This window comes from Piliocolobus tephrosceles, chromosome 18 (assembly GCF_002776525.5).
Source record: "Piliocolobus tephrosceles isolate RC106 chromosome 18, ASM277652v3, whole genome shotgun sequence".
Taxonomy (NCBI): Eukaryota; Metazoa; Chordata; class Mammalia; order Primates; family Cercopithecidae; genus Piliocolobus; species Piliocolobus tephrosceles.
The window spans coordinates 72,833,036-72,846,684 of record NC_045451.1 but is presented as its reverse complement, the minus strand read 5'-3'; the positions used below and the strand labels follow the sequence as shown (position 1 = coordinate 72,846,684).

The window sequence follows — 13,649 nt, the reverse complement described above, 5'->3', positions numbered from 1 at the left end:
GCAAGACCCTGTCTCTTAAAAGAAATTAAAGTCAGAAATATTTATGGATCCTAAACAGGTGTTAAAATGTGCTAGATACTATTCCAGACACTGGAGATGTAGCTGTGTACAGGGCAGCAGACACCTAGACAGCTTGCTCTCAAGGAGTTTAGATTTTGGTGCAGGAGAAGCAATCAGTCGGCAAACAAAATAGTCAGATAGTAGAAGGTGTTTTGTGGAGAATTATTACAGGGGATATGGTACAGTGGTTATTGGGTGACTGATCCTAGGTCAGGTGACTAAGGTAGGGAAAGGGTCTGAACGGCAGGAAGTAACCAGCCACGCAGAGACTGGGGCTGAGCTTCCAGCATTGGGAACAGCCTAGAACAGAAGCCCCTACGGAGGAACGAAAGCCCTGTGTGGCTGGAGTGCAGTGGGTTGGGGAGAGAGGAGAAAATGAGAGAGTCGGGCCAGCGTTCATCGGCCAGGGCAGGTATTTTGCAATGTGATGGAGAATGAAGTGGTTTTTTGTTTTTGTTTTTGGTTTTTTTTTTTGAGACGGAGTCTCGCACTGTCACCCAGGCTGGAGTGCAGTGGCCGGATCTCGGCTCGCTGCAAGCTCTGCCTCCCAGGTTCACGCCATTCTCCTGCCTTAGCCTCCTGAGTAGCTGGGACTACAGGCGCCGCCACCTCGCCCGGCTAGTTTTTTTTTTTAATTTTTTAGTAGAGACGGGGTTTCACCGTGTTAGCCAGGATGGTCTCGATCTCCTGACCTCGTGATCCACCCGTCTCGGCCTCCCAAAGTGCTGGGATTACAGGCTTGAGCCACCGCGCCCGGCCGAGAATGAAGTGTTTTAAACAAGAGAATGACAGTATGTGTTGTTTTGTTCTGTTGAGATAAGAGTCTCACTCCATTGCCCAGAGTGGAGTACAGTGGCATGAACTCGGCTCACTGCAGCCTCTTCCTCCCGGGTTCAGGCAATTCTCCTGCCTCAGCCTCCTGAGTAGCTGGGACTACAGACATGTACCACCATCCCCAGCTAGTTTTTGTATATTTTGTTGAGACAGGGTTTCACCATGTTGGCCAGGCTGGTCTCAGACTCCTGACCTCAAATGATCCACCTGCCTTGGCCTTCCAAAGTGTTGGGATTACAGGCGTGAGCCACCACGTCCGGCCTGTATGATTTACTATTAAAAAATTTCTGGGCCAGGTGCAGTAATCCCAGTACTTTGGGAGGCCAAGGCGGGCGGATCATGAGGTCAGGAGTTTGAGATTAGCCTGACCAATGTGCTGAAACCCTGTCTCTACTAAAAATACAAAAAAAAAAAAAAAAATTAGCAGGTTTGGTGGCATGCGCCTGTAGTCCCAGCTACTCAGGAGGCTGAGGCAGGAGAATTGCTTGAACGTGGGAGGCGGAGGTTGCAGTGAGCTGAGATCATGCCACCGCACTCCAGCCTGGGCGCCAGAGCAAGACTGCATCCCGCCAACCAAAAAAAAAAAAAAAATTCTGTCTTGGGAGGAAAAAAAGGTGACTTATGACTATTATATGGAGACTGGATTGTACTAGGGGTAAGTGTAGAAACTTCGGGAAGTCAGGAGGCTCTTATAGGAGATGATGATGACTCAGATTAGGGTGGTAATGATGTAGAGAAGTAGATAAATTTGTTACATATTTGGTAGTAATTAAGGATAATGAATAGAAATTGAAAAATATTTTTTTAAATTTCAAGCTTGCTTTGGAACGTCAGAAAACTGCAGAGAAAGAGCGATTATTTCTTGTATATGCTAAGCAGTGGTGGAGAGAATATTTGCAAATTCGACCCTCACACAATTCACGACTCGTTAAGATTTTTGCACAGGTTTGTAAATTATATTAGAATAATTTTATGCCTGTATTTGAGATTTACTGTTATGTGTGTAAATTTTGTTTAATATTTATTTGTAAAATGTATTCCAAAAAATAAAAGTGTATTTGTAAAATAAAATGCTGATTTTGTAATATTTTCTTTAACTGCATAGGTGAGTGGCAAGATCAATCTATGTCTTACTTTACTTTCAATTTCAATTATTGTGGGTTTCTGAAAAATCAGCTTTCTCAGGTTGAATCAGTTATTGTGTTTTAAACCCTTTCTGAATATATTTGATTTAAAGTAGATGAAAATCCATTTTGTTTAACTCGGAATGTGTATTTGCTTGATACTTAATGCTAAATAATTAACCATTTGGACACTTTGCAGGTTATATGTAAATCCAGCTCTTGTGTGCAGAACCGGGGGGCTCTAGGCATATATATATTTTTTGTTAGGGTTTTAAAAAAAATTCTATATAACCATGACCTCTAAGCCAGTGACCAGTAATGTTTAACTGAAGCATTTCAACTATGTGTCTCTGCCTCCATTTTTCCTGAGTCCTAAACCCGATTTTTCTCTTTTACAGACCAACATAAATTATATGGTCAGGTTCACTTATTTTTTGTAACTCCTAAGGAACAGGTCAAATATTTTGTATATATTCAGCCTCATATAGATGCTTTCATATAAGTATAGTATAGTATATTAAGTTTCTCCGATCCTGTGCATTCATCCAGCTTTACCCTACTTTCCCTAGATTTTGGAACAGGCTAAAAGTGGTTTAGTTTCCAGATGGGGAGCTTGAGAATGAGAGGTTGACTAGAGGTGGGAATAAGGGAAATGGCTTCTGACTTTCTGATAGCATTGTTTATATACTGAATGACTGGTTGGCAAGGTAACAACAATATCAGGACAAGGGCAAGGAGAAACCCATCAAAATATAACTGGCTTCCTGGCTGGGCACGGTGGCTCACGCCTGTAATCCCAGCACTTTGGGAGGCCGAGGCAGGTGGATCACCTGAGGTCAGGAGTTTGAGACCAGCCTGGCCAACATGGCGAAACCTTGTCTCTACTAAAAATACAAAAATTAGCCAGGTGTGGTGGTGCGCGTCTGTAATCCCAGCTACTCAGGAGGCTGAGGCAGGAGAATGGCAGGAACCCGGGAGGCGGAGCTTGCAGTGAGCCGAGATCACGCCACTGCACTCCAGCCTGGGTGATGAGCAAGACTCCATCTCAAAAAAAAAAAAAAAAAAACACACACACACAAAAAAGACAATAACAACAACAAAAAATATACACACATATATAAATAAATACAGATACATATTTTAAAAACTGGCTCCATGCTGTCTATATAAATGAGGCATTTACTCATTGTCTTGTGGAATTAGAACCAGAGAGGACTCAGGATGGAGTAAGGCAGTGAATCAGGAAATGGTAGGATCAAAGAGGAGGAAGAAGTTGCGACGCACTAAGGAAGTCAAGGAAGTGGGGTTTTCTTTTACGAAATATTACTTCAATGAACTCCTCTCTCTGAGAATTCATTGTAAGATTTGAACCATAGAAGGTAATTTAGTCTCACAGTAACCATGTCAGATTGTCAAGTGGCCAGGCATTGGCTCTTTTTGTAAACGGTATGAAGGTTAGAGAAGAGAACACTCTTTTCAAGGCCAAACAGCAACTCAGTCATGGCAAAGCCTGTACTGAATTGGAGTTTCAACTGGTGCCTTTTTGGTTTATGCCACCTCTTTCCATACACAGATTCGCCAGACCTGTTTCTTGCTGCTTCTTCCTGTATTTGACTAGTTATGAAATTAAAGAACAGTATAAAGCAATCTAATTATAAAAACAATATTGTTTTTATAAATGAAATATATATAAATACATATATATATAGATGATATACAGATATATCCTGCCTTTAGAATGTAAAACTTTTTCTAGAGTGTTTTTTGAAATTTTGCTTTCAATTGACTTGGTTAACAATTTTTTATTTTTCAGCTTGTGGGGATGTATTTAGATAATATTAGAATATTGCTATAATAAAACGATATATCTTACATTCTAAGATGTTACTACTGATGATTGACTTAGGCAAATGCTTCCACTTCTTATGTGCTCATCTTTTCTTGCCTGTTAGTGGATTTGTAAGAATAGGAGTAACAGTCCTACACCTCAGTCCTAACCAAAGATCTGTAGATTCACCGTGGCCATCATACTTAATAATTGATTATTCTTTTTATCCTTTGTTAGCTGGTTTTGCTATCATATAATAGTAATTCATTGATGCCTTTTGAACTTTTTAGTGCAAAAAACCTTAAAATAAGTTACAGAAATTGAACTTTAGGCCACTAGGTTTTAAGAAAATGTTGTAAATCACTTGAGGATTGAGGATATCCTTTTAATATTTAGTTTGTGATTTCAGGACTTAGTATTCTTATACAACAGTAGATTATTAGTAATGCTAAGTTCATGTAAAAGAAAACCATAGTTCTCTATATCCCCCCCAAATTAGAATAATAATCCTCTGTTTTAAAAATCAGTGCCCTCTAGGCCAGGCAGAGTACCTCATGCTTGTAATCCTAGCACTTTGGGAGGTTGAAGCGGGCGGATCACTTGAGGTCAGGAGTTTGAGACCAGCCTGGTCAGCATCGTGAAACTCCATCTCTACAAAAATACAGAAATTAGCCAGGTGTGGTGGTGCGCACCTGTAATCCCAGCTACTCAGGAGATTGAGGCACAAGACTCGCTTGAACCTGGAGGGGTGCAGGTTGCAGCGAGCTGAGATCATGCTACTGCACTCTAGTCTGGTCAACAGCGAAACTGTCTCAAAAAAAAAAAAAAAATTGATGCCTTCTGCTGTTGAGAATTATAGGTATGAGTGGAATCTATAGCCAATTTGCTCTGCAACATAAAAATTCATGATCTTTCTCATTATAATCAAATGTAAATAAGTGAGATTTTTTTTTTTTCCTTGCTGAAGTATGGGACTATATTGGAAAAAGATGTTTTGGTTATGGAGAAAGACATCAGTGGTTCTGATAATTCAAACAGATGGTGTTTCTGTTGGCCGGGTTAGATCTTATGTCCTGAGGAGCCCTATCAGAGAGGGTAGGTCATCCCCAAATCTTGAATAGTAAGTGGCCCTTTCACGGTGCCGTACCAGTAACCATGAAGGTAAAGAGATTGTGGCCTTTGGTAATACTAACTGTAAAATCACAGTGGTAGACAGTCGTCAGAGACCTATATATGCATACAAGTTATTCAGCACCAACACCAAGATATATCCTGTATTTAGAACGTAAAACTTTTTCTAGAGTGCTTTTTGAAATTTTGCTTTCTGTTGACGTGGTTAACAAATTATTGTTTCCTGTGGATCTCTAAATTTGAGGCCCTAACGGAAACAAACTAGAACCAAGCTATGATCATTTCTGTTATATCAGCCAATCAGAAGAGTTATTTGTTCTGTCTGGCTATATATCGTTAAATTCTATAAGGTAATGTGAAAGAATACTTCAGCTTAGAGCACCTCTTCCTCCCCTACATACCTGCCCACACGTTTCCCAGAGGAGTTCTTATTGCCACAGCCTTTGGAGTAAAACAGCTCAGAGCTAGATAGCTGTAGCTCCTCAGTTTTCATCTGTAAAACGAAAATAATAGAGATGAAGATTAAGGGAAATTATATACACAGCACTTTGCAGCCTAATACCGGATACAAGGTAAGCACTCAATCAATGGTATGCTGAATTATTTTATCCTACATTAATGTATTTGAAAAAAACATACTATAATTGGGGATGATTAATATGTCATTACAGATGTTTTTCCCCTTTTCCCTAGGATGAAAATGGGATAAATAGACCAGTCTGTTCCTATGTTAAACCACTTCGAGCTGGACGACTTCTTGATACTCCAAGGCAAGCAGCAAGATTTGTTAATGTCCTTGGTTATGAACGAGCCCCTGTTATTGGAGGAGGAGGTAAACAGGAGCAGTGGTGCACTCTGCTGGCCTTTCTCTGTAGAAACAAGGTATTATACACACATAATAGAATTAAGTAGCAGTATATCATAGTTACTCTGAATTTGTAATCCATTTGTAAAATAATGCCTTAGGAAAATGTACATGTAGTCAATCCTCTGTACCCACAGGTTCTGTATCTGTAGATTCAACCGACTGCAGATCAAAAAATATTTATAAAAGTAAAAAATAACACAATAATAAATAATAGTACAAATATAAAACAATGGAGTGTAACAACTGTTTATGTAGCATGTACATTGTATTGAGATTTTTAAGTAATTTAGAGGTGATTTAAAGTACATAGGAGGATGTGCTTAGGTTATATGTAAAATACCATTTTGGCTGTGCACAGTGGCTCATGCCTGTATCCCAGCATTTTGGGAGGCTGAGGCGGGTGGATCACCTGAGGTCAGGAGTTCACAACCAGTCTGGGCAACATGGTGAAACCCTATCTCTACTAAAATACAAAAAATTATCTGGGTGTGGTGTCACGTGCCTGTAATCCCAGCTACTCAGGAGGCTGAGGCAGGAGAATCGCCTAGACCTGGGAGGTGGAGGTTGCAGTGAGCCAAGATTGCACCATTGCACTCCAGCCTGAGGACACAGCAAGACTCTGTCTCAAAAAAAAAAAAAAAAAAATACTATACACCATTTTATATAAGCCTTGAGTCTCCATGGACTTTCTTTTGCAAGGGTCCTAGAACTAACCCCTTTGGGTACCTGAGACAGCTGTGCTATCAACTTGACCACGTCAGAACCTTGTTCTATTTTTCATAACATTTAAATATCAATACACAAAAAACTCAGCATCTTTATTTTCTCATGTGGTTTGTTATTTAACTTACTGTGATTTCTGTGATGTAGGGACCTACAAGTACTAAAGTGTCAGAAATCACCTTACAGAATGAATGAGAGACAGCACCAGGACCAGACCATGGCTGTCTGGTACTACTGATGCGTTGAAATTTGCTCAGATAATACAGCTTTAAAAAAGAGAAAACAGGGCCAGGTGCGGTGGCTCATGCCTGGAATCCCAGCACTTTGGGAGGCCTAGGTGGGCGGATCACCTGAGGTCGAGAGTTCGAGACCAGCTTGACCAACATGGAGAAACCTTGTCTCCACTAAAAATACAAAATTAGCTGGGCGTGGTGGCACATGCCTATAATCCTAGCTGCTCAGGAGGCTGAGGCAGGAGAATTGCTTGAACCTGGCAAGCAGAGTTTGCTGTGAGCTGAGATTGCGCCATTGCATTCCAGCCGGGCAAAAAGAGCGAAACTATCTCAAAAAAAAAAAAAAAAAAAAAGCAAAAAGATAAATGGCAGTACAAAATGAATATAGAAAAGAAATCTTCAATGGCATGCTATTTTGTTTAGTTTTACATACAAATGTATATTTAATTACACTTTTTGAATGACTTGATTTCAGTAAACTAATTTTATAGATTATGGGATATTTCCTCATCTGTATTCTAAAAATGTTGATAGTATGATAACAAACAAGTAAAACTATCTTTAGGATGGGTGTGGTGGCTCACGCCTCTAATCCCAGCACTTTGGGAGGCTGAGGCGGGCGGATCATGAAGTCAGGTGATCAAGACTATCCTGGCTAATACAGTGAAACCCCGTCTCTACTAAAAATACAAAAAATTAGCCAGGCGTGGGGGCATGCACCTGTAATCCCAGCTACTCGGGAGGCTGAGGCAGGAGAATTCTTGAACCTGGGAGGTGGAAGTTGCAGTGAGCCGAGATCGCGCCACTGCACTCCAAACGGGGTGACAGAGCAAGTTAAAATATATATATATACACATATATGTGTGTATGTATATGTATATAACAGCATTAACAGTAATGGTGAAACTTTACCCATAATTCTATTCCCAGTTTATCATTTCTTTTTATATTTTTTCTCCCGTGTATGTATAATTTATTCCATAATTATAATTAATGTAAATACATTTTTGTATCTTGCTTTATAATTATTATGCTATGAACATTTTTCTATGTGTTGCTACAATCTTTCTGATTTCTTTTTTTTTTTTTTTTTAAATGAGGCAGAGTTTTGCTCTTGTCGCCCAGGCTGGAGTGCAATGGCATGATCTTGGCCCACTGCAACCTCCGTCTCCTGGGTTCAAGCGATTATCCTGCCTCAGCCTCGCTAGTAGCTCTGATTACAGGTGCCTGCCACCACCCCCAGCTCATTTTTGTATTTTTAGTAGAGATGGGGTTTCACTATGTTGGCCAGGCTGGTCTCGAACCCTGGCCTTAGGTGATCTGCCTGCCTTGGCCTCCTGAAGTGCTGATTTCCATTTTTTTAATGAGTGTTTAAGTTTTATTGAGTCAATATACAAAATATACTTAACTATTTCCCTATTGTTAAGTTCCCTAACTGCCAAGTTAGGGTCTTTTTTGTATTCAGTGGTTTGGTTATTGTTTGTTTTCTTTTGTTTTGTTTGGGACGGGGTCTCGCGGGTCTCGCTCTGTCACCCGGGCTGGAGTGCAGTGGTATGATCCCGGCTCACTGCAACCTCTGCCTCCTGGCCTCAAGCAATTCTCCTACGTCAGCCTCCTGCGTAGCTGGGACTACAGGCATGGAGCCACCACGCCTGACCTTTTTTTTTTTTTTTCGGTATTTTCAGTAGAGATGGGGTTTCTTGACCAGGCTGGTCTCGAACTCCGTGCCTCAAGCGATCTGCCCGCCTCAGCCTCCCAAAGTGCCGGGATTACAGGCAAAAGCCGGCACACCTGGCCATAAAGTTAAGCTCATTTTTAATTTTTCGATGTTACCGTGAATGAACTTTTACATTGACTATCTTTGCAGATATTATTATTTTACTTTTGAATTTTCTTTAGGACAAAATCTCAGAAATAATTGGGTCTAAAAGGTTGATTAGGCCACATGCAGTGGCTCATGCCTATAATGCCAGCACTTTGGGAGGCCAAGGTGGGCGGATCACTTGAGGTCAGGAGTTTGAGACCAACCTGGCCAAAATGGTGAAACCCCGTCTCTACCAAAAATACAAAAATTAGCTGGGTGTGGTGGTGCACACCTGTAGTCCTAGCTACTCTGGAGGCTGGGGCAGGAGAATCGTTGGAACCTGGGAGGAGGAGGAGGTTGTAGTGAGCCAAGGTCACGCCACTCCATTCCAGCCTGGGTGACAGAGCGAGACTCTATCTCAAAAAAAAAAAGTAAATTAAAAAATAAAAGATTGGTTATTACATTTTTGTAAAGTCACTTTAAGAATTATAAAATGCTGTTTGTTTTCTTACAGTTAAGTTTTTAAAAAAACTGTAGCACCACCAATGCAAATTTTTTGGAGAAAGAAATTTCTTGGCCAGGTAAGGTGGCTCATGCCTGTAGTCCCAGCACTTTGGGAGGCTGAGGCAAGCAGATTGTTTGAGCCCAGAAATTCGAGACCAGCCAGGGCAACTTGGCGAAACCCCGTCTCTACAAAAACACAAAAAATAGCTGGGCCTGGTGATGAGCGCCTGTGGTCCCAGCTATTCAGGAGACTGAAGCGGGGGAATCACTTGAGCTAGGGATGTCAAGGCTGCAGTGAGCTCAGGATGTCAAGGCAGCAGTGAGCTGAGATCACGCCACTGCACTCCAGCCTGGGTGACAGAACTAGACCCTATCTCGAGGGGAAAAACAAAAAGAAAGTTTTTCATTCTGAAACTCAACTCAAATAGTTATTTTTGCTTTTGCCTGTAGTTTTCGTACACTTAAATACAAAATTGTAGCCATACTGTTTAATATCTTAGTAATTTTTTTCACAGAACACAGTATCAGATCTTTTCTTTTCTTTTCTTTTTGTTTTTTGAGACAGTCTCTCACTCTGTTGCCCAGGCTGGAGTGCAGTGGCACGATCTCAGCTCACTGCAACCTCTGCTTCCCAGGTTCAAGTGATTCTCCTGCCTCAGCCTCCCGAGTAGCTGGGATTACAGGCACACACCACCATGCCCAGCTAATATTTTGTTTTTTTATAGGTCTTTATAACTTTTTAAAATTGAAAGTAATATAACCACATCAAAGAAAATCTGGAAAATAGAGTGGAAAATTATATATAACCTCCCCAGTAGTAACCATTGTTGGCATTTTGTTGTTGTTCTTGCCAGTCATTTTTCCTATATATATTTTTTTTCTTGAAATTATCACATATAGATACTATCAGTCATTGGTTGAGTGTTTTCCATTTATTTGTATTTCTTGCTGTATGACTTGTTTGCTTGTTTTTTCATGTCCTTCAGCTATTAATCTGTTAAAATATTCCAGGCTGGGAACAGGAGCTCATGCCTATAATCCCAACACTTTGGGAGGCTGAGGCAGGAGGATCACTTGAGCCCAGGAGTTCAAGAGCAGCCTGGGTAACACAGTAAGACCCCCGTTTATACAAAAAATTAGTTAGGTGTGGTGGTGCACACTTTTAGTTCCAGCTACTTGGGAGGCTGAGACAGGAAAATCACTTAAGCTTGGGAGGTCAAGGCTGCTGTGAATCATGTCACCAGCCTGGGTGACAGGACAGGCAAAAGGCGGTCTCAAAAAAAAAAAAATTCTACTTTTCTTTCTATGTTGTGTGAGTTCTTTATAAAACTTTTTTTTTTTTGGAAACAGAGTCTCACTTTGTTGCCCAGGCTGGAATGCAGTGGCGTGATTGCAGCTCACGGCAACCTGTGCCTCCCGGGTTCCGGTGATTCACCTGCCTCAGCCTCCCGAGTAGCTGGGACTATGGGTGTGCACCACCACGCCCAGCTAATTTTTGTATTTTTAGTACAGACGGGGTTTCCTTATGTTGGCCAGGCTGGTCTCCAACTCCTGACGTCAGGTGATCCACCCGCCTCGGCTTCCCAAAGTGTTGGGATTACAGGCGTGAGCCACTGTGCCCGGCCAATAGATTTTTATTATAATTTTGTATTTCAGCATGTAATGAGGAAACAATATGGAAGAATGAATACTTCATTTAATTTGTCTTATCTTCCAGGGTGACTGTGAAGATCACGCGAACCTTCTGTGCAGCCTTCTTCTTGGATATGGATTAGAAGCCTTTGTTTGTGTTGGGACCAAGGCAAAAGGAGTACCTCATGCCTGGGTTATGACTTGTGGAACTGATGGGACCATCACTTTTTGGGAGAGTTTAACAGGACACAGGTTAGTCTACTAAGTGTATAAGGATATTAAAATGAAGTTATAAGTTTTTTTTTTTTGAGACGGAGTCTTGCTCTGTTACCCAGGCTGGAGTGCACTGGCACAATCTCAGCTCACTGCAACTTCCACCTCCCAGGTTCAAGCCAATTCTCCTGGCTCAGCCTCCCAGTAGCTGAGATTACAGGCACACGCCACTGCACCTGGCTGATTTTTGTATTTTTAGTAGAGATAAGTTTTCACCATGTTGGCCAGGCTGGTCTCGATCTCCTGACCTCAGGTGATCCACCCACCTCAGTCCCCCAAAGTGCTGGGATTACAGGCGTGAGCCACCATGTCCAGCTTAAGTTATAAGTATTTTAAATTATAAGGGTTTTTTGTCCATATTGATGGTACTTGAAGGTACGTGTTGATGATTTTAGTTAAAGCCTTTTTAGTGATTATGTAAAAAAGTACTTCAATTATGGCAGCTAAGTAAATGAATTCTAAGAAAACTTTTACCTCAAATATTCTTTACCAACATGATGTTGGTAAACAGTAAATTATATTTACTAGTTGTGTATGATTAGCATCTTTTTTTTTTCAGTTTTCTCTTTTTTTTTTGGCAGTGTCTCACTCTGTTGCCCAGGCTGGAGTGTAGTGGCACAGTCACAGCCCACTGCAGCATCCCCTTCCTGGGTTCCGGTGGTCCTCCTACGTCAGCCTCTTGGGTAGCTGGGACTGCAGGTGTGCACAGCCATGCCTAGCTAATTTTTTTGTAGGGATGAGGTTTTGCTGTGTTGTCTGGGCTGGTCTTTAACTCCTGGGCTCGAGCAGTCTGTCCGCCACAGCCTCCCAAAGTGCTGAGCCACCAGGCCTGGCCGGCATATGTTTTTTTCTGATAATCATCCCTAAGCCTGAAAATAAGTTCAAGTTGTAAATCATTATTTCTTTTTAAAATTTGATGTGGTTATCATCTCCATGCTGGCAATCCACTGGACACATTTTTTGAAGTACTTTAGCCTGTCATTAGATTTTGAAAGAGCTGAGTACCTCTGTTGTAGGACTTCCTCCTTAGTTCAGCTAAGAGCCGGGTCCTTGTCACACGGCCACGAAAAATTAGGCTCGTAGGCAATTTGAAGGGGGAGAAAAATGGAATTTATTGGACAAAAAGGAAAAAAACTGGGAAACAGGGACCCTCCACGAAGCCAGAGTGCCTGCTAGTGTGCTTCCCGCCTCGCGGACTGACTTCCAGGTTCCACTCAGGAAGAGGAGGGGCCAGGCTCCTCCCCACTGCAAATTGCTGGAACTTGTGTGGCTCCACCCCAGTGTGCACTCCTCCCAGTGCACAGGCTGGTTGGAGTTTATCTGGGGACCCCTTTCCACCTGGCTGTCTCCCTTCTTTCTTCCTGGAATATTCTCTTTCCTTAGCTTATTTCTTATAATTGACTTTCAATATTCATTATTCCTCTCTGGCTGTTCGCAGTTTTTCCTTCATCTTGTCTTCAGATGTGTGTGTTCTAGAGGCCCAGCCATGGGCCTCTTTTCATTTCCCTGAATCCTTTTTCTCCCTGGTTGATAATCATGCCCAGTAATGTTTTGGTTAGTTGTGCCTGAAAATGCATAACCAGATTATTTTAATTATGTTATCTGAGGCAAACTTTTTTGATTTTTTTTTTTTCTTGGAGATGGAGTTTCGCTCTTGTTGCTCAGGCTGGAGTGCAATGATGCCATCTCGGCTCACTGCAACTTCTGCCTCCGGGGTTCAAGCAATTCGCCTGGCTCAGCCTCCCAAGTAGCTGGGACTATAGGCACATGCTCCCACGCCCAGCTAATTTTTGTATTTTTAGTACAGACAGGGTTTCACTATGTTGGTCAGGCTGGTCTCAAACTCTTGACCTCAAGTGATCTACCTGCCTTGGCCTACCAAAGTGCTGGTATTACCGCGCCCAGCCTTTGATCTTAACAGTATACATAGAATGTATTCTGTTGTTTAGAGTTGGTTTCAGTATTGTAAGATGTACCATACAATTAATACAGAGTAATCAAATTGTGGAAATAAAGAAAAACAAGTATTAAACTCTAGTTCTGAAAAGTAGTTATGGCCTTAAGTGTTAGAATAATTTTCTCAGTAAGATGCTGCCTTTTTAAATGTTAAGTTCTCATATATAAAATTATTTAATTTTTTTAGGTACATCCATAAACCTACCAATCCTGATGAACCTCCAGTTGCTGAACAGCCCAAACCACTGTACCCATATCGAACAGTTGGTTGTGTTTTCAACCATCAGATGTTCCTGGGAAATTGTCAACCCTCTGATGCAGTAGAAACCTGTGTATTTGATCTGAATGATGAATCCAAATGGAAACCTATGAGTGAGGAAGCAATTAAATCCGTGTGTGCTCCTGGAGCTACAACATCCCTTCCTCCCTTTCCACCTCTGTGTGCATCCACAATTGACGCATCAGTAACAAGTAATGAAATTGAAATGCAGCTGAGGCTCCTAGTGTCAGAACACAGGAAGGTAATTCGCACTGACACAGTTGTAGTTTCCTACTTCTTTTCATTTATGTATTTATGTATTTATTTTTTGGCATGTGTGATAGTGCCAGTCACTATTCCAGACCTGAACAAAGCAACTACAGTCACTACTATTATGAAGCTTATAATTTTGAAAGTCGT

General features: G+C 41.4%; 1 protein-coding gene across 2 annotated transcripts in view; it reads left to right on the top strand.

The window, feature by feature from the left end:
- The window catches only part of CEP76 (centrosomal protein 76), a 29,317-nt gene that overhangs the window by 10,056 nt on the left and 5,612 nt on the right, over positions 1 to 13,649 (top strand). For both annotated transcript variants that reach the window (XM_023228448.2, XM_023228449.2), the window contains exons 7-10: positions 1,711 to 1,839; positions 5,671 to 5,859; positions 10,827 to 10,993; positions 13,158 to 13,491. In XM_023228448.2, the coding sequence (XP_023084216.1) occupies positions 1,711 to 1,839; positions 5,671 to 5,859; positions 10,827 to 10,993; positions 13,158 to 13,491 (819 nt within the window). The remainder of the gene's footprint in view (positions 1 to 1,710; positions 1,840 to 5,670; positions 5,860 to 10,826; positions 10,994 to 13,157; positions 13,492 to 13,649) is intronic.